Raw genomic sequence first — 25,420 nt, 5'->3', positions numbered from 1 at the left:
CAATCTCGTAAAATGTTTTTTAATATTAAAAAATAATCCAAGTTTAAATAAACGATGAAAAGAAATTAAATTGTATACTGCGTGATATACATTATATATAATAATAAAAAACCTTTGTAAAATTCACGGAAAAGTATTTTTTCCTTTGTTTATTTAACTTTTTATATTGGCAGTTTTCTTTGCTCTAAAATTACTTTATTCATTTTTAACTTATATGAAGCGTTTCCAGCTATTTATAATAAAAAAAAAAGTTAACTGCGGGTGCTCATTTGGAAAAATTATATTTGTGTCGCCACAAAACACTCCTGTTAACTCGCCTGATAATGAAAAAGAAATCTAAATATTTGAAAATATATGGTCCTTAAGTATGCCTATAAAGATAATCATTAAGACAAAAGGAGGGCCGAGGAGATGATAATAATGCTTGATGAATCCCACCATATAAGATACATACCTATAGGCTATAAGATACGTACCTATAAATATAATATAACACTTTTAGCGAAATTGTTCTCTTTTCATTTGATCTTAATATTGCTACATTAGAGTATAATACTATACGTCATACCAATGTATGCCAATGTACCTGTGTATACGTTATCGTATTATTTTATTTGTATTTTGATGGTTTTTAATTTGTTGTCATCATAATTTTCAACTACAAGCATATTGGGTTCTTCATGACTATATGACTTTATTATATTCGAAGTAATTGCGTTTTTATTTTACAATCATTTATCGACAGAATTTAAAAATAAGAAAAAAAAAGTAGTTAAATTTCACATCTACGTAATATAAAATACCATAGAGCACTTATTGTTTTTTTAATATTGTTTAAAATTTAAAATTATAGTTTAATAATTAATTTCAAATTTTCTTTCTCATTTTGAAGTATTTATGCTTCTATAGTAAATTGATTACGACAGTATAATGACACTTATTAATTATGACTTGTAATAGTATTATCTTATTATTTTTGGATTTATTGATTTTAAACAGTTTTTAGTACACTTGTACACTTAATAACTATATAACACCAAAGGTCATAAATACTTATCACGATAAAATGGTCTGTTGTTAAAACATTTTATTAAAATTAAAATTTATAATGTTTCAGCACTTTCAGCATAGATTACAGTCAAAATATGTCATTATACTATAATAAGAGTATAATATAAAATATTATGTATAAAACATGAATGTACATTTTTCTTTCGAGTCCGGTCGTCCAACTGAATAATTATTATATGCATAACACTAAGTAGGAATATTATTTATTTTTAAATTGATAATTTTATCCATTTCCAGTAAAAAAATACGATTCAGCTCTAAAAACAGTTATTTTGAAATCATTTCAATCGACTTTATATATGCTTACCACTTGGCACTACTCCCCTGCAGTTAAATGTGGACTTATAGGTATGATATGTCTATATTATATTCCTTTAATCGTGACTAGCTGTACATCGCCATTATTTTTATCTATTGCAAATTAGTTGCACTCGAAATCCATTCAAATACATACGTAAGATGAGACCTCACAAGAATTGGCATCATTCATGGAAAACAAAATAAAAACATAATAATATGAATTACATTTAAAACTGTAATATAATCGAAAATCGTGTTACAACCTAAAATGAGAAGTACGCGTTAGGCCACATGTTTTTTCCTTCCCATTCGTAATGGTCGAATTATGTACGAGTTTTACATGGTAAAATTAAATGTTAAGATTTCTAGTAAAATACAAATAATTTATCAAAAACGATTTTATGGACATTTAAATGTCATAAAACGTGTAGTTTGATTAACAGTTCTTTAAATTTACAGAAGTAAAAAAAAAAACTATAAAGAGATAGCATATAATATTTGCTGTGCCCATTTTATCTATCTAGTTATAGTTTAAATAGTTTTACTGAAAATTTTAATACATATTACATATTTAGAATTGTTGATTTATAGATCAACATAATATAGAACAACGGAATTTCAATAATGTTAATGATAATAGAATAATTTATAGAATTATTAAGTTAGTGGGTATATAAAGTTATGTTATCACCACCATCTATATTCTATTATTCTATAACTATAAATTCGAAATGTATTGTCAACGCGAAAAACGTATTTTTTAGTCATAGATAGCGTTAAAGGTAGCAAAAATTAAAATTACTATCGAAAAATGAAAACTAATTTTATCATTAAATATATATTTTAAATTTGTTTATGATATAATATCGGTAACATAATAAAATGCATTTAATATTCTAAAAAAATGTGTTTCATACATATTAAACATATATAATTATATTATTATAAACACAATATGCGTTTTAGTAATAGGTACAATAATTCTTAAATCATATGAAATATAATGTAATATTTGACCTAAATGATGTAGATATAAATTATGATCTACCAAAGAATGAATTCAAAATTCGAATTTATAGTAATTTTCGAACCAAATAATAATGTTGATACAAATATGTGTACGATAATCATACCTGTATTGGTATATTTAAAACGGAAATACGAGGAACAATCGATTTCTTTTTTGCTTATAAAAAGTACAATCCGATAAAAAAATTTTATAGGTTTGGATTATAAATATATTAACAATAAATAATACATCAACATTTGTCAATGCCAACAAATAAAACCCATTCATCATTCGCCATCAACTGTTTCATCGCGACGTCCTGAAAAAAAATATAGGTATAATATTATGTAGTTACATCAATATTAACTATATTGATTATTATTGTACCTACCTATTTATAAAGTATATATAATATATAAAATAATGATAATATCAATAATATAGAAATCTAAGTTTAGTATAAAATTCCTCTCACCGTGAGATTTTTCTTCGGGCATAATACGAACCTTAGCATCAATAACGATACAAATGTTGAAATGTATATAATATACATAAATATAATATGCACATTGTGTATAGGACGCATAGTCAGCTAGGTAATAGGTAATACTTGTTTATGCGATTGGTACTATACCAGTAACTAGTAAGTTACCTATATATTGCTATATTATACACTTCCTATACCTATGCGTATTTCGATAGACAATACAAACACATTCGTGTTATATTATTTATATTTATTTATACAAAAATGTGTTTTCTGTAATAATATAACAATATAATATTATAGCTAAGACATAGGTATGATAATATTATGGATACTAATAAACTGCACGATAATGGAGTAATAATGTATCGTAACGTTTTAAAATATAATTATCAATTACATTCTCTGTTGGTTTTAAATGATAGTAATATTATACAGAATCTCGCTCTATTCTAACTTAGTTATACACTTCAGTACATGGTTTCGAATTCTATATTATATAGGTGCTGATACATTGTTGAAACAATAATTTAATAATATAATATGTGTTATTCACTTCTCACGAAAATGTAATTACGTGTCATTTCATAACGATGAGTTTATGCTATAAAGTATAAGCTCAAGGATAGAACGTGAATACCAAGCCTATCTACCTTGAAATCAGCTAGGTAGTAATATTATCATCTATGTAAATGTGAAATGAAACACTGTAAACACCAAACCTACGACTGTAGGTCAGTAATCGCATTGATAATCGTCAAGTTGAAAGTACACAATATCATTTCAGTATACCTATCCCGGAACATTGAAGTTAAAAATAAATCTACTAACTATTGAACATCGACGTGTTTCACACTTTCGTTCGACACTTTATAGTTATGAATAACAAACTAACACCTACCTACATAATATATTGTAATTACATTTTTAAGTATACCCAAACACGATTAGTATTAACAATACGTGTTTACGGAGGCGACAAAGTCATGTACTTATACATTTTCATAATTAATCAAAGCCAAACATTGCCGATAACTTATCGATTATTCAAACGTATATTATTTTAGTTTACACTCATTTTAATTTACAGGTCTATCTCAAACAGCTTGTCAGCAATCGACAAAATAAAATATAAAATGTCTAACATTTTTACAGTTACTTAATTTTATGTAGTTGAATATTTCACGTTTTTTTTTTACTATTATTACCTATTTAACGAGATTCAGTATTTTATAGATTAATTTCACTTTGTCCAATAATAATATATTAGGTACAATAAAAATAAATTGAATGTTAAATACGATACAGACCTATATATGCAAATAAAGCAATTTTTTCTTTCTCTTGATTTTGAATTTAAAGCTATACCTACCGAAAAACTATATAATATTATATTATTTATCCAATATTGTAATCCAATAAGAAGTTATATTGGGAGAAAAAACCATTTCTTCGTGAAATCATTCAAAATCAGGGAATGTATTATAATAATATATACTATAAGAGCTTTGAAATAAAATTATACTTGTCCAATTTGTCCAAGCCAAAAGCCGCACTCATCGATTAACACACCTTAAAATTGGATTAAATTTATTTAGGGCCCTGGCAAACTAGTCTGGCTTCAAAATTAATAGAAACCATACAACTCTCTAGATGGGGCTTGACAGTTGCCGTAACGTATGAAGCGTTTTAACAAAAACAACGAATTTAATGTGTGAGTGTGTGATGTGTATATGTATAAACTATATTACTTATGTACATTTATTTAAAAAATAATAATAATAATAATACTTCCTGTATAATGTTTCAAACTTTTATTGTTCGATCGTTACATAACATTTGAGTAATTGTTTAAATAAATGACTCATTTTATTTTTAATTATTATTAGGTATATATAATTTGCTTATTACCCATATTTATAGGTAGGTATAGGTTTATATTTTAGACACTATACAGGCATATACCTAAGGGTATACCTAATGGCTAACACGTGGTTTATTATGTTTCTATCGTCTCATATTGTGTTGGCTTCAGTGACATGACAGCACAGAACGCATCTACTATTATAGTCTATAATAGATTTATACTAATTGAGCAATAAACTTGCATTTATCTGTGAAGAGGTATTTAGTATTTACAACATAATAATAATATATTACTATTATTATTACTATAGTAACACGATCTTCCGTATATTATACAGCTTATATTGTCGAGTGTATCTATTTTAATATGTTAGTTCGGCTAGTTTTGCACCTGTACACATACAATATCGATTGTATAAATCGTAATAGATAATATAATATGACATCGTATATATAGACAATATAAGCGATAATATATATTTCGGAATTCGAGATTACCTAATAATCCGTATAATTGCACAAATATTAAATACCTACCTATACTCGTATGGATATAGATATAACTTTATCAATATGGGTCGAACTTTGTCAATCGAGAATTAGTTGACTTCGAGTACTATATTTATTTACTTATATCGCGTACCAATACATGTATTTTATTCGAAATTCCTCTATTTTGTTTCAGTATTATAAAATGCCAATTCAAGAATCACACGCCACGAGATGACGCAGAGGGAAGATGTACTTAAGTTTGAACAGGGGCGAATTAAAGCCCTCCAGGAGGAGAGGCTACACATACAAAAGAAGACTTTTACCAAATGGATGAACTCATTTTTACAAAAAGTAAGAGCGTTTTGTGAAGATTTGCAAACCAAATCGGAGCGGTGTGCGCCCGTCGCCAAAATATACATATTAATTAATGTATTTTATTTGCTAACCGTATTATATAGGTAAGAATGGAGGTGGACGACTTGTTTGTGGACTTGGCGGACGGAAGAAAGCTTCTCAAACTATTAGAAATAATTTCCGGCGAAAAACTGGGCAAACCAAATAACGGGCGCATGAGGGTGCACAAGGTGGAAAACGTCAACAAAAGCTTAGCGTTTCTCCACACAAAGGTATTGTTACAAAAACGTTTTTTTTGCATTTATCGGTTGTATTAATATCATCAGCACATTTAAGATCATATAATTTTGTTAAAAAATTGAAGACAATATAATTATTCACAAATTATCGTTATAGGTGAGATTGGAAAGCATCGGGGCCGAAGATATTGTTGATGGAAATCCCCGACTGATTTTGGGTTTGATATGGACGATTATCTTAAGATTTCAAATCCAAGAAATTGAAATCGACGTGGTAAGTCATGATGATCGTGTTTAAGACTTGACCATAATACACATATTATGATATTTTAATATTGCTTATTAAATGTACCTATATTAATATATGATTACAATGACATAATACTAAAATTAAAAAAAATTAAAAAATAGGACGAAGAAAATGAAAGCAGTGAAAAAAAATCGGCTAAAGACGCTTTGCTTTTATGGTGTCAGCGTAAAACGAATGGCTACAAAGGCGTTAACATACAAGACTTTACAAGTAAATAAATAACGAAAACAGTAATATTTCATGAAAAAAACAAAACACAATAAATACCTAGAGCTGTATAGTAATAAGCTAGGTACGCCATATTATGTTATAAAATATAATAACACGATGTTGACTTCTATATAGGTTCTTGGAGAAATGGCTTAGGATTCAATGCATTAATCCACTCTCATCGGCCCGATCTACTAGATTTTCCGTCGCTCGAGAAGAATACCAACATCGACAACCTGAACATAGCTTTCGATGTAGCCAATAATGAATTGGGAATTCCCAGGTTGCTCGACGCCGAAGGTGAAACAGAGAGAAATATAATATTATTATTGTAATATTTTGTACGAATGCTAAACAAGTAATACTGTCGTGTTTTGTTTGAAAAAAATAGACGTAGACATAAGCAGACCGGATGAAAAGTCAGTAATAACGTACGTCGCTTCGTATTATCATACGTTTGCGAGGATGAAAAATGAAATGAAGAGTGGACGAAGAATAGCCAACGTAATGATTATTATTATCAACAATTAAATTATTCTTATGGACATTATAACGAGTGTTGTGTTAATTTTACGTGTTTTCATCTGCATTTAGAAATGATAATAATATTATAAAAATATATTTTTTAGATACTCGGTCAACTAATGGATATAGATAAGAAAAAAATTATTTACGAACAACTGACTTCAGACTTGTTAGAATGGATACGAATGAAAATTAAAGAACTAGAAAATCATAATTTCCCTAATTCTTTAGAAGGCATTCAGCGTGAACTATTAGCATTCAAAAAATACCGGACTGTTGAAAAACCTCCCAAGTATGACCAGTTTGTTTTATATTACATTTTGATGTTACATATTATTCGTTTCCGGTGTTCAGGTACATAGAACGAAGTGAAATTGAAGCTCTTTACTTCCATATAAATACCCTACTCAAATCGCTTAACCAAGGTGTGTTCATACCCCAAGACGGACAATTGATACACGATGTTGAACGTAACTGGGAAGCCTTAGACAGGGCCGAACATAAACGTGAAGTTGCTCTACGAGAGGAACTATTGAGACAAGAACGTTTGGAGCAACTCAATTACAAATTCGAAAAAAAGGTATACAAAACATTAATATCAAACTAATTTCTTGGGTGTTAACTTTATACATTTTTATTTTGAATTTAGAGTGTCCTTCGAGACGGTTACCTAAAAGAAATGATCCAAGTACTGAACGATCCTAGGTTTGGCAATAGCTTAACTCAAGTCGATGCAACGGTAAAAAAGCACGAGGCCATTAGCGCTGACATCATGGCAAGAGAAGAACGGTTTCACGATTTGAATGCCATGAGCGATGAGTTGATTAAAGAAAATTACCACGGAGCTCAGAGAGTGAAAAACAGGGAAGAAGAAGTATTACAGAGATGGAAAGATCTTTTAAAACTTTTAGAAAGTCGCAAAATAAATTTGAACAATATAAGTACCATGTTTTCTATGCTTAGAGAGATAGAAACAGTTTTGTCAACCATACAGGTAATCTTGAATATCAAATAATATTTTAATGAAATAAGAATTTTATGAATGCTGATCAATAATTATACGGTTTACTATTATAGGAAATTGAAGTGACTTACAAATCTGAAGATGTCGGGCCTCATCTACTTGTTGTAGAAGACTTATTGCAAAAACAAAACTTGACTGAAATGCAAACTACAGCCATTGGTGAAACCGTTCGAAGATTAAATAGACAAGGTCAACAATATGTACCCTCTAAACATAAAGATACTGCTTTATTAAAAGACAGTCTGAACCAACTCAATACTGCATATGACAGGTAAATACTAATGCTGGGTTGCATAAACAATTAATTAAATTTAATGGTTCACTAAAAATTTAATGGACCAATCACGGGCCACTAAATCTTGTTTAAGGGACCATTAGCTTACTATTGATTCATTAAATGTTTTGTGCAATCCAGCATAAATGTTTTTAAAGTAAAAGTCAAAGTATACTCATTATATAATTTTTTCAGGTTGTCTGAACTAAGTAAAGAAAGAAGAGCTAGACTAGAAGAAGCAAGGAACTTCTATCAGTTCATTGAAGACCATGAAGATGAAGAAGCTTGGCTTGTCGAAAAGCAGCGAATTTGTAGGGCTGACATTTCGGCAAAAGATTTGAGAGGCGTATTAAGTTTACAACAAAAACATAAGGTTCGTTATTAATGATTAATAACATTTTTAGTGTTCATATTGTAATACAATAGTTTTATTAGGTTTTACTTGATGAGATGAAAGTGCATCGTCAAAAAACTGATCAAATATGCAAATCAGGTCTGAGTATAAATGCCAGTGAACCTTCAGAAGTTCAATCGAGGGTTGATTCTTTACAAAGCAATTGGAATTCATTAAATAGCTTATCACAATTGAGAACTAAGCAATTGCAAGATGCAGCTGAAGCTTATCAAGTAATTTGTTATTTGTTAATTTTTAAATTTTATATTTATATTATCATATACATATTTTTAGTTTTATGCTGATGCAAATGAAACAGAATCTTGGTTACATGAGCATTTAACAGTGCTAAGTACTTCTGACCACGGAGTCGATGAACCAAGTGCACAAGCTCTGTTGGCTAGACACAAAATACTTGAAGAAGAGTTAGATGCGTATCAAGGAGACATACAGTCATTGAATACACAAGCTGACAATTTAGTCAAAGCAGGAATATCAAATATTTTGGTAATTTAATTTATATTAGAATATATGATTTGAACAAATATTAATGAAAGTACAAATTCAAAATTTCAGTTGTCCAATGATACAAATCAAAAAGTTCAAGCTGAACCAATAGAAGAATGGGTGTTTGAAACTAGGTTACTTCCTCAAGAAGTCTTAGAAGAAGAAATAATCGAACATGTTGAACACCGAACTGTTGTAGAAGAACGACAAGTACCTCAAGTAAAAAGTCTGTACCCATTTAATGGACAAGGCATGACAATGACCAAAGGAGAGGTATATAAATTATTAAAATAAGATTTAGAATAGAAAAATAAAAATAATGTTCTGTTATAGGTGATGTTCTTGCTAAATAAAACAAACCCAGATTGGTGGAGTGTAAGAAAACTAAACGGCCAAGATGGTTTTGTTCCAGCCAACTACGTTTGCGAGGTTGAGCCTAAAATTATGCAAGTATCAGTTAGAAGGCCGCACGTAGTAAAAAGTACAAGAAAAGTTCCCAAAGTCAAAATGGTGAAACAAAAGGTTCGAGTTAAGAAAACTAGAACTCCAGAAAAAGATGGTAAACATATTAAAATGCTATAAATAAAATGTATTTTATTATTCATAAAACTTTTTTATATAGAGCCAACAAAGAATGATGATACTAATCTTAACAATGAAAGAAGTATTGAAAAACGTATAACAAACATTAATGAGACTTACACAAAGTCACAAGACTTAGCAAAAAAGCGCCATGCCCTTTTGGAAGACTCTATTTGTCTTTATGGATTTTATCGAGAATGTGATGATTTTGAAAAATGGATTAAAGACAAAGAAAAATTACTAAAGGCTGAAGATAAATTAGACACGGTTGAATCTGCTAAAAGAAAATATGAGGTATATACATTGCAACTACAATCAGGTTTTTTAGTATTTTGTTTATTATGTTTTATTGATGAAATTGTGTTATAGAAATTCTTAACTGATTTATCTGCGAGTAACAAACGTGTTGAAGATATTGATCGGGCGGTTAAAGATTTTGCCAACCTTGGACACAGTCAGCTTGATATGATTACCAACAGACAAAATCAAATACATACACTGTGGGATCATCTAAATTGGCTGAAAGCACAAAAAGAAAAGAGTTTAGAAGGAGCTCTTAGGTATTATATACTTTAAATTTATATATAAATACTAAACATTTAGATGTATTAAAAATAAACATTTTTGATTCAGTGTGGAACTATTTGAAAAAACTTGTGGTGAAGCCAGGGATTGGATGACAGAAAAAATGGATAAACTTGATGGCGCTGAAGTAGGATTAGACTTAAAAACTATACAAGCACTACAGAGACGACATTTAAATTTAGAAAGAGAATTAGCTCCGGTGGAAGAAAAAGTAAACAGGGTTAATTTATTGGCTAATTCAGTGAAGGTTTCTTATCCTAATGAAAAAGGTATGTCTGACACAGAATTCATAAACAGTTGATAATCGTTGACTTATTTTTATAATTTATTCTTTTAGAAAATGTAATTCAAAGACAAAAAGAAGTTCAAGCTTTATGGCAAAATGTAAAGAACAAAGCTTTGGACCGAAGATCGCGTTTAGAAAGTGCTGTTGGGCAGCAAATTTTCATGAATAGCTCAAAAAATCTCTTAAATTGGTTGTCTTCAGTAAAAGAATTGGTGAACACTGATAATTCTGCTCGTGATGTTGTAACAGCAGAAAATCTACTAAAAAATCATCAAGTATTACATATTTTTTTAAAATATTATCTTCCATAAAAACCAACACTCCTAAAATAATATATTTTTATAATAGGAACTGGGCGATGATATCAGAGCTCATGAAGATGAAGTAAGAGAAGTTTCAGAACTGGGTAGACAACTATTATCATCTGGTAACTGTAGTAGTAACGAAGTCAAAGAACGCAACAATAAATTAACTACAGAAGTAAATAATATTACCGAAGAATGGGCTCAAAAAAAGGAATGGATAAAACAATGTTTAGCATTACAAATATTTAATAAAGAAGCAGATCATATTGATGCAGCTACTTCTGGTAGCGAAATGTTTTTGGAATATGCTGATTTAGGAGTAAGAAGAGATATTAATATTTAAAATATATTTTAAGTTATTAAATAAATATTTTTTTTAAAGGGGTCTGTTGATGATGTTGAGGCGCTGTTAAAACGACATGAAGATTTTGAAAATTCACTTTATGCACAAGATGAAAGATTAAAAACTTTCTGTGAAATGGCAAACAAACTGATTTCAGCTAACCATTATGATACTAACCAGTAAGTAGATTATTATCTACTTCAAATAAAAATAATACATTCTTAAGTTTAGAATCTAAATGATCATAATTTGTAGTGTTGATAAACGTAAAGAAGCAGTTTTGCATCGAAGGAATTTGGTAAAAGACCAAGCAGCAGTGAGGAGAAATGCTTTGATAGCAAGCAGAAATTATCAAGCTTTCCGAGCAGATGTGGATGATCTTAAAACGTGGCTAACAGATAAGTTGAAAACAGCAAGTGACGAATCATATCGAGATCTTACAAATATTGAAAGAAAACTTCAAAAACATGAAGCATTTGAATGTGAATTACGTGCAAATGAGGGTCAACTAAGGAATATCAATAAAGTAAACTAGATTTTTACATTTATCATTCCACATTGTGGATTTATTCAAAATATTATATACTAATATAATTTATTTTTCAGTGTGGTCAAGGTTTGATTAACGAAGAGAATTACCGAAAAGATGAAGTAAAAACAAAGTTATCAGAATTAAATAATGACTGGAAAAAATTGGTCGAAGTTAGTGTGGAAAAAGGCAGATGTTTAAGACAAGCAGCAGCCCAGCATACTTATAACAGAACATTAGATGATGCATATTTCAAACACGAAGAGCTAAAAAAGGACTTACAATCACAACAAGTGGGAACAGATTTACGACATTGCAAACAACTTCTTAAAAATCATCAAGTTGTAGAAACTGAAATACAACATTGGAAACAAAAAATTGACGATTTAGTATTTGCCGGTGAAGAAATGGCTCAAGACGGTCATTTTGATGCTGAAAATATATTACAATCTAGTAAAAAATGCCAACAAATGTAAGTATTTGTTTTATAATTTGCTCGTCTATTTTGTAATAACATAATTTATATTTAATGTCATGTTGTTATTAATGGTTCAGGTTTAATGGATTGGATAAACCACTTAAGCTTAGAAAAGAAGCTTTGGATGAATCATTACGTTTTCACAAATTTGGTTTTGAGTTAGAGGCTGAACTTAGTTGGATACGAGAACATTTACCACTTGTCGAGTCTGGTGAGTTGGGTACTGATCTTCACCAATCGCAAACATTGTACAAAAAACACAAAAAACTAGAAGCAGAAATACAAGGTCATCAACCTATGATCAATAAAACCCTAGAGTCAGGTCAATCGTTAATTCATCAGAAACATCCAGAAACTAAACAGGTAGTGTATCATTTTTTTAATTTTTATAGTTATTGTTTTAAAATTAAACCTAACATTAAACATTAATTTGTTTAGGTTTCTTCATTATGTACTGGACTCAAAGATGCATGGCAAGATCTATTAGCCAAAGGCGAGGATAGAAGTCGCAAACTAGAATTAAATCTAAAAGCTCAACAATTCTTCTTTGAAGCGAGTGAAATTGAAAGTTGGCTACTAGAAAAAAATAATATGTTATCTTCTACAGATTGTGGTCGAGATAGAGATGCAGCATCTAAACTTCTGACAAAACATAAGGTATGATGAAGATGAATATATATTTTTATTTTTATTTATCACTGTATACTCATGTTGGTTAATGGTTTTATTGTATATTTGTATCTTGTAGGCTTTAGAACTAGAAATTGATACATATGAGGGTATTGTCAAAGAAATGTGTCACACTGGAAATAATATGATGAACTTGAAACATCCAGATATTAAAGCTATATCGTCTAAACAGCAATATATTTGTGAACAATTTAAACTATTACAAAAATTAGCAACAGCAAGGCAACATAGATTAGTTGAAAGCATGTGCAGGTAAAAAATACAATTCTTCTATACTTAATTTAATTAAACTGTACTAATTTATTTGTCTTACCTATTTTAGACATGAATATTTGATTGAGAATTATGAACTTGAACAATGGATTCGAGATAATATGCAAGCTGCATCATCTGAAGACTATGGCCAAGACTTTGAACATCTTTTGGTACGTATTCAAATATATAATTAAAATAACTTGTATTTTAATATAATTAATTCAATAATAGGTGTTACAAAACAAATTTGATGATCTCAAACACCGGGTGGAAACAGGATCTAAAAGATTTAAACAGTGTGAAGATCTTGCTAATAAATTAGTAGCAAACGATTCAGAGTATACATCTGAAATTGAGAAACGGCAAGAAGAGATTAGTGAACTATGGCAACAACTAATAGTTACAATAGAAAATCGAGAAAAACGCCTTAAAGCTGCTGGAGAGATTCATAGATTTCATAGAGATGTAGCTGATGCATTATCTCGGATTAATGATAAAGACGCAACTATTTCTGATGATTTAGGAAGAGATTTAAACTCAGTATTAACTTTGATCAGAAAGCATGAAGGATTTGAAAATGATCTTGTTGCTTTAGAAGCACAACTTCAGGTAAACAAACACAATACTGAAGTAAATTTACATGTTTATTAAATTTTTATTTCCATATTAGATTTTAGTGGAAGATGCAGTTAAGTTACAAACACTCTACCCTGGGTCAAATGCTTCTCATATTGCAAAGCAACAAGAAACCGTAGTTCGAAGTTGGACTTCACTTCAGGATCGCTCTGCACACAGGCGAGAAGCTTTACAAGCCAGCTGTGATTTGCATAGATTTTTAGCTCAAGTAAATTTTGTTGTTTTTTTTTCTTTCATTTTGATTTGCATAATGTATTTTTACACTGATTGTGTCATAGGTCAGAGATCTAGTCAATTGGTCTAGTAGTTTGAGGGCTACTATGTTAACAGAAGAAAAAGTAAGAGATGCAGCAAGTGCACAGCTTTTAAAAGGAGAACACGAAGCTGTGAAAGCTGAAATAGAAGCTAGAGAAGAAACTTTTCAAACTGTTGCTGATCTTGGCGAAGCATTAGTACAAGGAGGTCATTTTGCAGCAAATGTAAGTGTATATACATGGGTCTGGGTCAAAATCATACCAAATCCTGACAAATCACAATCTCGACAGATCATAATCTTGGCTATACCACCAAAAATATTTACATGTTATATTTATTATTCAAAAATTTAATTAAAAAATATAAACAATTTTACATTATATTATATTAATGTTGAATTATGATATTCGTGAATTATTGATAAATAATTTAATTTAATATCACAAAAAATGTATACTACTTTCAATCTGGGTGAATTGACATGATTTTCTTATTCTTAGTTGAAAAAATAATCGCAGATATCTGCAAAAAAAATTATTTGTGGTCGCATTAGGCCCTACCTAACCTAAACACTTAATACTTTGTAAAAAATTTAATGGGTAAAAAAATAAAAACTGTTGTTATAAGTCACCTGAAACTTGTTTAAACTTGCCTTCATTGTAAATTAAAATACTTCAATAGTGACTTGAAACAATTTATTTGTTTTAAAAAATATCAAAAAAAGTTACAAATAAAAGCAACTTTTAAAAAAAATTAATAACAAGTAAAAGTGATTTAAGATTTTCCTTGATAATATAAAATAAAATAAATGAAAACTTCTTTTGATAAATAATTTAAGTTAAAACAACTACCTAATAATAATAATTGAAGTAGGTACCTAAATAGTAGTAAATACTAAATAGTAAATAATATTACTTAATTAAAAAACAATAAAAACCACTTAATCAGTAGCGTGTAGTACGGTATTGTTTCAAGCGACAAATTTCAAATTTTAAATTTTTGTTTTTTTATTGTAACTGATGACATAAAATCAAAAACAGCATTTATTTTTATTTTGATTAAATAAATATTTTTTTGAGCTACTGTTAAATTTTAAAATGTGTATACAGGAAATTCAAGAAAAACGCAATCATTTATTGGAAGAACGACATCAATTGCATTCATCTTGGCATCATAAGAAAGTTCATCTTGATCAACTTATTGATTTGCAATTCTTCCTCCGTGATGCTAAACAAATAGATACAATTTGCAACACTCAAGAAGTAGCATTAGCAAGTTTAGAATATGGTATTTTTATTTATATTTATTAATAAAATACAAAAATAATAAAAATGCAATTCTATAATCGGTTTTATTAACTTTATTTGTCTTAGGAAATACTGTGGATCAAGTAGCTTCGTTGGTAAAAAAACATGAAGGTTTTGAAAAATTATTTGAAACTCAAGAGGAAAAAATTTCCCTCTTACAAGATCACTGCCATAAATTACTCAGTCAAAATCATTTTGAAAGTGATTTGATATCTAAAAGACTGAATGAAGTTTTAGCTAGGCGAGCGCAAATTCGAAAACTAAGCATTTTAAGAAAACAAAAGTTAGATGATGCTTTATTGCATGCTCAATTTCTACGTGATGTTGGAGAAGCTGAATCATGGATCAGTGAAAAACGCAAAAAGTTGGATGTGGAAATTAGCAAAGGTGATGTTAATAATTTGGAAGACAAAATCAAAAAATTACAAAAACATCAAGCTTTCCAAGCTGAACTTACTGCTAACCAAGGAAGAATTAATTCTATAAAAAATAATGGTATGCTTTTAAAAATAGTACATTTTTTTTTTACAATATATTATTTAGTAAGTATATACTTTTATTTGTTTATTTGTATAGCTGATATGTTGGTCGAAAAGAAGCACAAAAACTCAAAGGACATTCAAGATTCTTTAGGAAAGCTTTTAGTTTTGTGGAGAAATTTGTTACAAGAAACTAATGAAAAGGGCAGAGGTTTAGAAGAAGCTCAAGATATCTTAGAATTTAATAACCAAGTTGACAAGGTTGAAACGTGGATTAGAGACAAAGTAAGATTATATTATTTTTAATAGATTTAATTTTACATTTGTACATTCATATACAACAATAAAATATATAATGACATTTATTTGTAGGAAATGATGGTCCAAGCTGGAGAAATGGGTTTAGATTACGAACATTGTTTAGCGTTGCAAAGGAAACTCGAAGACATTGATAATCGAGTTGATGAAGGAAAAATAGAAACAATTAATAATTTGGCTGATAAACTTATTAGACAAGGGCGTAGTGATACGCAGTCAATACAACAACGTCGTCAAAATCTAAACAATAAGTATGAATAAATTAGTTGATTAAGAATATATATTAATATAATATAATGTAATATCATAAATAAGTTCATAAATTAATCAAGAACTATGTTTTATTAGGTGGAAGGCACTTCAAGGAGCTTTAAGTGAATATAGAGAACACCTAAATGGAGCCCTAGAAATACATTCATTCAATCGGGATGTTGACGATACTTTGCAGCGGGTAAGTGAAAAAGCACTTGCAATGTCAAGCAATGAAACTGGCAAGAATCTGGGTGGTGTTGAGCAATTACAAAGAAAACAGGATGCTCTAGAACGAGATATGACAGCCATTGAAGGGAAAACAAAAGAACATGAATCTGAATGCAGGCGCCTCATTCAAAAATATCCAGATATGTCTTCTCCAATCAAAGCTAAACTGTCTGAACTACAAGATAACTGGAGAAACTTGCATATGTTGTCGAAAAAACGACGAGAAGCTTTAAATGATGCATATATTAGAGAAAAGTTTTTATCAGAGTTAAAAGAAGCTGAACTTTGGGTTGTTGATTCAATTAAGAAAATTAAAGGACATGATATGCCCACGAATATGGCTGAAGCAAAAGCTTTATTAGAATTAAACCAAGAAAGAAAAGCTGAAATCAATGGACGCCAAGAACACTTTAAAACATTAAAGGAATCTGGGTTGAAAATAAATCCAATTCCTGAGAAAGAACTTGCTCATCTCGATGAACTACGCAGAACATTGAGTGCAGCTTGGGAAGAAAGAAGAACTATGTTAAGCCAAGCTTTAGAACTACAAATATTCAAAAATCAAGCAGATCAAGTGGACAATTGGTTAGCATCAAAAGAAGCATTTTTGAGTAATGACGACCTAGGGGTAAGTAACTAATAGAGTAACTAATAATAATAATAATAATAATAATAATAATAATTCAGTTATTTACTTCTTTAAAATTATTAAAATAAAAATAAAAATTTTCAAAAAATGTAGGAATCATTGTCAAGCGTGGAAGAGTTAATACGAAAACACGAAGCTTTTGAAAAAACGTTAACAGCACAGCTAGTCAAAGTTGAAGAATTAGAAAAGTATGCTTTAGATCTCGTCACAGGCCAACACTATGACAGCAATGGAATACAAGGTCGATTAGTCAGCATATGTAATAGAAGAGATAGACTTAAAGAAGCAACAGCTTCTCGCAAAAGACGTCTAAACGATTCCAGACTTTTACAACAGTTCTTAAGAAATATGTATGAGGTAAATAAAATCGAATAACTTAATGAAAAACATATTATAAAAACTAAAATTATTTTTACATTTATAATTTTAGGTGGAAGGATGGATAATTCAAAAACAACAAGTAGCTGGAGATGAAAGTTACAGAGATCCTACTAACTTACAGCGAAAAATGCAAAAACATGCTACTTTTGATTCAGAATTAATTGCTAACCGTACTCGTGTTAATGCTATTTGTACTGAAGGTGAAAACTTGATCAGTAGTGGTCATTTTGCGAGTATGGAGATTCGAGTAAGATTAGATGAACTTGAAACGAAATGGAGACTTTTGCAAGAGATGAGTTCTCTTAAAAAACAACGATTACAGGATGCTTATCAAGTAAGAATTACTTTTACATTTGTAAAATATTAATAAAAGTTATCAATTTATCATAAAAATATTATACTTTTAGGCATTATTATTTAACCGCACATTAGAAGAACTCGAAGCTTGGACAGAAGAAGTAGAAATGCAATTGCAATCTGAAGACCACGGAAAAGATTTGCAAAGTGTTGTAAACCTGTTGAAAAGACATTCACTGTTAGAGAATGATGTTCATAGTCATGGTGAAGCTTGTCAATCTCTAAAAGATACTGCTCTGACATTTCAAAATTCTGATCATTTTATGAAGGATGAGATACAAGAAAAATCTCAGGCAGTTCTTAAGAGGTGTGTAACAAAAGCAAACTTGCATCGTTTATTTTGTCAAAACTAATTTGAATGATTTACAGATATAATTCTCTTCAAGAGCCAATGCAAATACGAAGGGATAATCTAGAAGATGCTCTAATAAATTATAGGCTATCACGAGATATCGAAGAAGAAGTTACTTGGATTAATGACAAGGAACTACAAATTAACTCTCATGATTTTGGCACAAGCCTACACTCAGTACAGGCATTACAAAATAAACATCAGGTAAGTGATATTATAAAATAATTTACTAAACAATAAATCTATAATATTATATAGGTACCTATAATAATTCTTGAACAATCATTTTTTTTTTTTTAAGGCTTTAGATGCTGAATTAATATCTCATGAACCAGTAATTGCAGCGTTAGTCGACAGAGGTCAGCAAATGGTTCGTAGTGGTCATTTTGCATCACAACAAATTGAAATAAATTATAGTGTCCTTCAAGAAAAGATGTCCCAACTTAAAGAACAATCCAAGATCAGAAAACAAAAATTATTAGATGCTTACGAATCACAAATGGTTAGTATTAATTATTCGAATGCAATTGAATTAATTTATTATTATTAAAACTAATATATCTAAATATATTCCTAATTCTATAGTTCTATGCGGAAGCAAATGAAGCTGAAGTTTGGTTAAAAGAAAAATATCCTTTATTGGCATCTAACGACTATGGTAGAGATGAAGACTCTGTACAAACTCTTATGAAAAAACTTGAAGGAATAGAAAGAGAACTGAACACATTCCAACACACTCTTGAAAGATTAGCAAAATTAAGTAGGAATCTTGTAAATCGATCACATTTTGATTCTGAAAATATATTACGCAAACAGGTAAAACAGAAAAAAAAATCCATTTTACATTATAATTATTAATTGACCTTTTTTTAGACTGATATCGAAGAAGTTTACACAGAGCTCTGTACATTAAATAAGAGAAGAGCAACAAGATTAGTAGAGAGTCGCAAGTTCTATAAGTTTATTCGAGAAGCGGAAGACGTTGCCGAATGGATAGGAGATCAAACAACGGTTGCTGCTTCAGAAGATTATGGTCGAGATGTAGAGCATGTGGAACTTTTGATCCAAGTAATTGACTTAAAAAATAAAAATACATACTTTTAGTCTATAATTTTAATCTATATTTTAGGCATTTGAAAGCTTCATGAGCGGTTTAAATGGTAGTGAAGGGCGTATCTCAAGTTGCATAACTATTGCTCATAAGTTACTTGAAGAAAATAATCCTGAACAAGATCAAATTAGAATAAGATTAGAAGACACTCAGCAACTATGGGATGATTTAAAAGAGTTAGCGAATGCTAGACAAGAGGTAAATATGTTTTAAATTCCGAAGCGATAAATGTATCGACCTTACTATGATGTGTGGTTTTTTTTGTGTGTGCATGTACACTGTACACATCTTAGGTATAGTAGAAAGAATATTTAGATTATTATAAATGTATAGCATAATATTTCTTATATTTTATTACACAAAAACCTTAATATTGTGTATAATTCAAGGAGTATTAATGTATAAAGTAAATCAAAACAACCATAAATCCACTTGTAATAATACCGTTTAGTAATAACAAAATAAAAATAATACTACAAGCATTAAGTTACTTGCCATGGGTTGGTCAATTCCATAATAATTTATGTTAAAACATATCATTCATTAATAATTGTATTATAAATACAATAATAATAATAACTTTAGTTCACAAATTAAATAATAGATGGATTATTGGAATGGTACTGTTATTGCTTTAAGGACTAAAAATAAAAACCTATCTGTCAAAATTAATTTTATTTTCAATTATAAACATTTTATTCTCAAATAATCTTTCTCTAAAATGTACTATTGATGTTGTGTTGTTATTGTAAAGTATATACCACAATAGTATTTTATGAAAATTTTGTGTTTTATATTATTCACAAGAATAATCATAATTAATTACAGCTAATATTTAACGTTAATCTTAATTTTACTGAAAAGGATTTTGTTGTAGTATACACTCGTTAGATATACTATACCACCTTGTCAGTGTATTAATTATATAAAATACAATAATGTCAATCAGAAATCGTTTTATTATGATTGTTGTTGTCTATAAATTATTGCAATTTGACTTGTGTCCGCAAAATATAATTAAATAAAAATGTTAACATTTTAGGCTTTGATGGGTGCTAAACAAGTGCATGTATTCGACCGAACCGCCGATGAAACCATCAGCTGGATTCAAGAAAAGGGTGGATTGTTAGCTGCTGAAGATTACGGCCATGATTTAGATACAATACAAACCCTAATCCAAAAGCATCAAGGTTTTGAAGCAGACCTCGCCGCAGTCAAAGAACAAGTACTGTTTTATTAAAAAATACAAACTAGGTATAATTGTTTACATTTGATTTATATTTTATTATTACCCATCAGGTGGAATGCGTCGTACAAGAAGCCGGTCGGTTGTCAGCCATGTTTCCGGATGCCAAAGATCACATCGAAGTAAAGCAGGAAGAAGCAGTGGATGCTTGGACCACGTTACTAGAAAACGCGAGTCAAAGAAAGAGCAAGCTGAACCAAGCAGAACACTTGCAGTCTTACTTTGATCAGTATAGACACTTGATGTGAGTAACTTCGAAATGTAATACTTAGTTTATTTCTAATAGCGTGTATTTTGTTTATTTTTTAATGATATCGAACGGACACTTAGTGCGTGGATAAACGAAACCATTGCGAAAATCACGTCGCCAATGCTCAGCCAAGAGGTGAGCGGAGCGGAAATGCTCATACTGCGTCACCAAGAACACAACGCCGAAATCAACAGCCGATCTGAAGTGTTGGGCGAGTTCTATCAGACCGGTAGAAGTCTCATTCAACATGTTCGTATAGAGACTTGACTTATTATAACTTTCGTGTTTCGTGTAAAGTACCTTACCTATTACTATAACAATCCGTGATCTTTTAGGGTCATTTTATGTCAGACGAAATCAATGAGAAGATCCACATTCTCGAACAAAGACATTATTTCATGACCGACACTTGGGAAAAACGTAAAATCTTGTACGATCAAAATTTGGATACGCAGGTATTATACTATTATAATTTACAATAGTATATTAGCGCTCGACGAGCAAACTATAATATTATGTCGGTCGAATTACTTTAAATACGACGCACGTCTCATTGGGTTATGTCATGTTTTTAGCTGTTTAAACGTGATGCGGACCTACTGGAGTCGTGGATACAAACCCGAGAACCCGTGTTAAACGACGACAAGCTGGGCGACTCTATATGGCAGGTCGAAGAACTCATCAGGAAACACGAAGACTTCGAAAAGACAATCGAGGCGCAGGAAGAGAAGTTCGATACGCTGAAAAGGATTACTCTGGTAAATGTTTTTGCCAACTAATAGATTATAACTCAAATTGAAAATAAATGCATTGAGATGAGTTATGACTAATTAGTATTGAGGAAAATGATTAATTACCTATTATATGTATTTAATACAATATAAAATAATTATTTATATATAAATTCTGGTTAACTTAACCTTCTTGTGTTAAACATTAAACACTGAACTTCACAAACCCAATGGTTAATTAATTTCATTATATTTATATTATGTATTGTATCTGTGCAGTTGGAATTAGCGTTCAAGGAACAACTGGAGACCGAAGAGCGGGCCCGCGTTGCGGAAAAAGAACGACTGGAACGAGAGCGGCTGGAAGCGCGCAAACAACGCGAAGTGCAGCGTATTACTGACGTAAGTTCGTCCGAGGATTTATAAATTCGTTTTTTTAATGATTTTTAAAATTGTTTATTTTGCAGGAGAGAAAGAAAGAAGGTGACCGGTGGAAGGTCAACAATGCTGGCGAAACGATGAACGGTGACGATGACGATTTCGACCCTAACATGAGGTACGCTATTCAATTTAAATATGTATTTTTCCACAAAGCTTTTTATATGGTTAAAGTTAATTAGTTCTTGTGAAACTATTTGGTGAATACTCGCATGGAACGTTTTGTTTCTTTTGTTGTCTTTATTTTTATAGTTTGATAAGTTTATTTTAATAAGAATTTTCATAGAAAAAATGATACTAACATAAATTACATTTTATAAGATACTCGTGTACCCTATACAAATACTATGTTATTATTATTTGAATTTTTTTTATGGAATTGCCTTGTTTTTTTGATTTTTTGCTTAAGAATGCATGATAAAAATATTACGCATGAAAACGATCTAGTAGCGCCGTTGAGATCGCCAGAAGCGTTGAGAGTCAAAAATGCTTCACCTATAGACGAAGACTCGAATACGTAAGTTTATATTTGCTAGTTTATTCGCTCTCGTCTAACGCTATCAATATATTAATGCTTTTACAAATTAATGTTACATACATATGAAAATTATAAGATACCACCAATTGTTTTTATGAGCTATTACGAATTTTTATTTTAATATATATAGGCTCATGGTTCCCGGCTCACCAGCATTAAACAACAGTGGCAATTTCTCTTCAATATTTGGAAATCGTTTGAAAAAAGGTAATTTCAAAGTAAAACATATACATAATGTTATACAAATTGTTAATCTTGCCGAGCGCGTAATGTAATATAATACTTTTATTTTCTGAAAATCTTAAATTTATATAATGCATTAATATAAATGTGTGCTTTATTGTATGTACAGACGTAAAAAGGGCTGAAAGTATGAAGGCAGATGTGTACAAAAAACCCAAACGAACGCCCAGTTTTACCACTCGTAGAAGAACGCAAAGTTTCCGCAAACTTCAAAAATTGGAAAACGTAGACCAACTGCCCCCGGTAGAAATACAAGGGTTTTTGGACAGAAAGCACGAATTGCAGAGCACTGGGAAGAAAGCTGCGGTCAGGTCGTGGAAAACTTTTTACACAGGTGATTGAAACCTAATGATAATTGTTTTCCATATATATTGCATACGTATAAATCGATTACGAACGGTATATGTTTACCATAAATGGTCGAGATTTAAATAAAACTGTGGTTGTTTACATTGTTTGCTGTTATATTATAGTGTTGTGTAGGTAATCACTGAATATTTAAAAATGGTAGAGAAATTCGATAAAAAAATGTTCTGATGGGGGTACCTTATGTTATTATTAAGTGTAGTGTTAGAAATATGTGAAATCATACTATGTTCCCACCCGGCAAAGAGAGTTATCCTAGAAAACAATAATACATCCCGTTTCTGCAATAATTATTATCTCATTCGGTATTATAATGAATTACCAAAATATATTATACTAATAACGACAATCTAAAAAAACAAATTCATAAAAAAATGTTATACTTTACTAGACCGAATGTAACTAAAAATAATAATGTAATAATTATCGTGTCGTTGTGTACAGTGTTGTGCGGTCAGCTGCTATGCTTCTTCAAGGATCAGGAGGATTTCGTGTCCAGTAAAGCTGCAACGTCACCTATAATTGTGTTCAAAGCGAAATGCGAAAAGGCGTTCGACTACACGAAACGGAAACACGTGTTCAGACTATGCTGCACTGACGGTTCAGAGTTCCTCTTCTTGGCCGACACGTCCAGGGAAATGGAAGAGTGGGTCAACAAGATCACGTTTCACGCTCAACTGCCTCCTAGCCTGCAGCTTCTGAGCTACGACGACAACCAAAAGGTGCGTACTTGGCCAAAAACTGCATACATATTAAAACCAAATGGTCGAACACACACGGCGGGGTTTTCCACATCCATATATAGACGATTTATCGATGTGTAATGTTATGAACACTTTTAATCAAAGAGGAGTCCGTTGAATTGTCACATAATATTAGTTATCTTGTGTTAAGTTATCTTTATTACTTAAATAATAATAATACAAATTTGTTTCCCTCCCCACAGGGTTCGCCACGATCGGACCTACAGACTCCTGTTCCGTCGACGGTCATCAGTACGAGTTCCAGCGCAGCCTCGACGCCGGAAACCGAACGCAAGCCTCTCGCACCGCTGCCACCTGTGGTAAACGCCCGGAAAGACAGCCAACTCCGTCGACCCATACCGGTGCGACCGCCTTCGGTGGACAACATACCGTACCATAACAATCACTCGGCTGTCGGTAAGTTCATATTATTATTATTATTATTATTACGTAGGACTCAGTATAAAGAGATTTAAAACGGCCAACTCGACGACAATCCGTTGTCATCACCGTCTATAAAAAATATACATTAGGTATATCGTTGTAGACTACGGAAAAAAACTCGTCATTTCCGTTACCTCTTTTTTTAGCTCAGTAGATTCGTATGCCGATGATAACAGAGGTTTATAAAATATTTTTGGTATTTTTAAATGTGTAATTCTGCGATTGTGCAGTGCCGCTAGGCTATCCGGTTATATGCTTATATTATGTACCTTAATATGTTGATTGTTGATTGTCAACACGAGCGATTGTCGACTGATATTATAATTATTAATATATTTAACACAATTAATAATACTTACATACGTTTTTTTTTTACTTTTTGTTTTTAGACGCCACTGATTTTGGTACCAAAGCATCGCCGTCCGGATATCCCGCGCGCCCACATTCCTATTACGCGAACGGCAACAACGACTGGGCCAAGGACGCAATCAACCCCAAGTCACCAATCCACCCCAAGTCACCAGGTTCGTTATTGACGCCTATGCACCCTGGCAGTATAATTATATACGTTTTTAACGATTTACAATAAAATGGCATCCCCAGATTGATCAATATATTCTAACTTTACGGTCATGTTTTTATTTTTGCAGACGTCGCCCCGCCACCCTTACCGACTACCGCACCGCCTATAAAATCGGCCAATAGAGAAACGTGGACCTCGGACTACAGACACAGTGCCGGTGAGTTTTTAAAAATATATATTATTATTACACGTTGTTTAATATAATATATATTATTCTAAATACTATGTATACATACTTACAAGTTACCACTCTGTAGTCTATGTCTCTCATTGTGACGTTTAAAAATCATTATTATGTTAGTCTAGTAATGCATTAACACTATAATATAATAATGTACGACAGTATTTATAGGTAGGTTTTTTAAAATGTCAGCAGTATAGGTAACCGATTTCTGCTA

The 25,420-nt window shown here is 30.7% G+C and overlaps 1 protein-coding gene across 1 annotated transcript in view; it reads left to right on the top strand.

Moving 5' to 3' along the window:
- The window catches only part of LOC132952970 (spectrin beta chain, non-erythrocytic 1), a 57,193-nt gene that overhangs the window by 30,023 nt on the left and 1,750 nt on the right, over positions 1-25,420 (top strand). The window contains exons 2-58 of the mRNA XM_061025503.1: positions 5,419-5,576; positions 5,684-5,851; positions 5,976-6,092; positions 6,230-6,338; positions 6,474-6,638; positions 6,730-6,842; positions 6,968-7,155; positions 7,218-7,443; positions 7,513-7,857; positions 7,941-8,158; positions 8,357-8,534; positions 8,597-8,788; positions 8,850-9,062; positions 9,132-9,335; positions 9,396-9,621; positions 9,685-9,938; positions 10,014-10,204; positions 10,278-10,498; positions 10,567-10,790; positions 10,864-11,139; positions 11,203-11,342; positions 11,419-11,689; positions 11,770-12,164; positions 12,248-12,533; positions 12,609-12,827; positions 12,919-13,112; positions 13,183-13,285; positions 13,347-13,724; positions 13,786-13,959; positions 14,030-14,230; positions 15,116-15,293; positions 15,380-15,808; positions 15,890-16,077; positions 16,165-16,361; positions 16,459-17,218; positions 17,333-17,596; positions 17,670-17,954; positions 18,028-18,284; positions 18,347-18,533; positions 18,631-18,831; positions 18,915-19,145; positions 19,203-19,397; positions 19,459-19,638; positions 20,483-20,665; positions 20,740-20,930; positions 21,017-21,185; positions 21,272-21,391; positions 21,512-21,694; positions 21,947-22,069; positions 22,135-22,223; positions 22,515-22,622; positions 22,774-22,850; positions 22,996-23,220; positions 23,697-23,974; positions 24,199-24,412; positions 24,829-24,963; positions 25,090-25,179. Of these exons, the coding sequence (XP_060881486.1) occupies positions 5,457-5,576; positions 5,684-5,851; positions 5,976-6,092; positions 6,230-6,338; positions 6,474-6,638; positions 6,730-6,842; positions 6,968-7,155; positions 7,218-7,443; positions 7,513-7,857; positions 7,941-8,158; positions 8,357-8,534; positions 8,597-8,788; positions 8,850-9,062; positions 9,132-9,335; positions 9,396-9,621; positions 9,685-9,938; positions 10,014-10,204; positions 10,278-10,498; positions 10,567-10,790; positions 10,864-11,139; positions 11,203-11,342; positions 11,419-11,689; positions 11,770-12,164; positions 12,248-12,533; positions 12,609-12,827; positions 12,919-13,112; positions 13,183-13,285; positions 13,347-13,724; positions 13,786-13,959; positions 14,030-14,230; positions 15,116-15,293; positions 15,380-15,808; positions 15,890-16,077; positions 16,165-16,361; positions 16,459-17,218; positions 17,333-17,596; positions 17,670-17,954; positions 18,028-18,284; positions 18,347-18,533; positions 18,631-18,831; positions 18,915-19,145; positions 19,203-19,397; positions 19,459-19,638; positions 20,483-20,665; positions 20,740-20,930; positions 21,017-21,185; positions 21,272-21,391; positions 21,512-21,694; positions 21,947-22,069; positions 22,135-22,223; positions 22,515-22,622; positions 22,774-22,850; positions 22,996-23,220; positions 23,697-23,974; positions 24,199-24,412; positions 24,829-24,963; positions 25,090-25,179 (12,046 nt within the window). The 5' untranslated portion in view covers positions 5,419-5,456. The remainder of the gene's footprint in view (positions 1-5,418; positions 5,577-5,683; positions 5,852-5,975; positions 6,093-6,229; positions 6,339-6,473; positions 6,639-6,729; positions 6,843-6,967; positions 7,156-7,217; positions 7,444-7,512; positions 7,858-7,940; positions 8,159-8,356; positions 8,535-8,596; positions 8,789-8,849; positions 9,063-9,131; positions 9,336-9,395; positions 9,622-9,684; positions 9,939-10,013; positions 10,205-10,277; positions 10,499-10,566; positions 10,791-10,863; positions 11,140-11,202; positions 11,343-11,418; positions 11,690-11,769; positions 12,165-12,247; positions 12,534-12,608; positions 12,828-12,918; positions 13,113-13,182; positions 13,286-13,346; positions 13,725-13,785; positions 13,960-14,029; positions 14,231-15,115; positions 15,294-15,379; positions 15,809-15,889; positions 16,078-16,164; positions 16,362-16,458; positions 17,219-17,332; positions 17,597-17,669; positions 17,955-18,027; positions 18,285-18,346; positions 18,534-18,630; positions 18,832-18,914; positions 19,146-19,202; positions 19,398-19,458; positions 19,639-20,482; positions 20,666-20,739; positions 20,931-21,016; positions 21,186-21,271; positions 21,392-21,511; positions 21,695-21,946; positions 22,070-22,134; positions 22,224-22,514; positions 22,623-22,773; positions 22,851-22,995; positions 23,221-23,696; positions 23,975-24,198; positions 24,413-24,828; positions 24,964-25,089; positions 25,180-25,420) is intronic.

The sequence above is a fragment of the Metopolophium dirhodum genome, chromosome 9, assembly GCF_019925205.1.
Source record: "Metopolophium dirhodum isolate CAU chromosome 9, ASM1992520v1, whole genome shotgun sequence".
Taxonomy (NCBI): domain Eukaryota; kingdom Metazoa; phylum Arthropoda; class Insecta; order Hemiptera; family Aphididae; genus Metopolophium; species Metopolophium dirhodum.
This window is presented reverse-complemented; position numbering and strand designations above follow the sequence as displayed.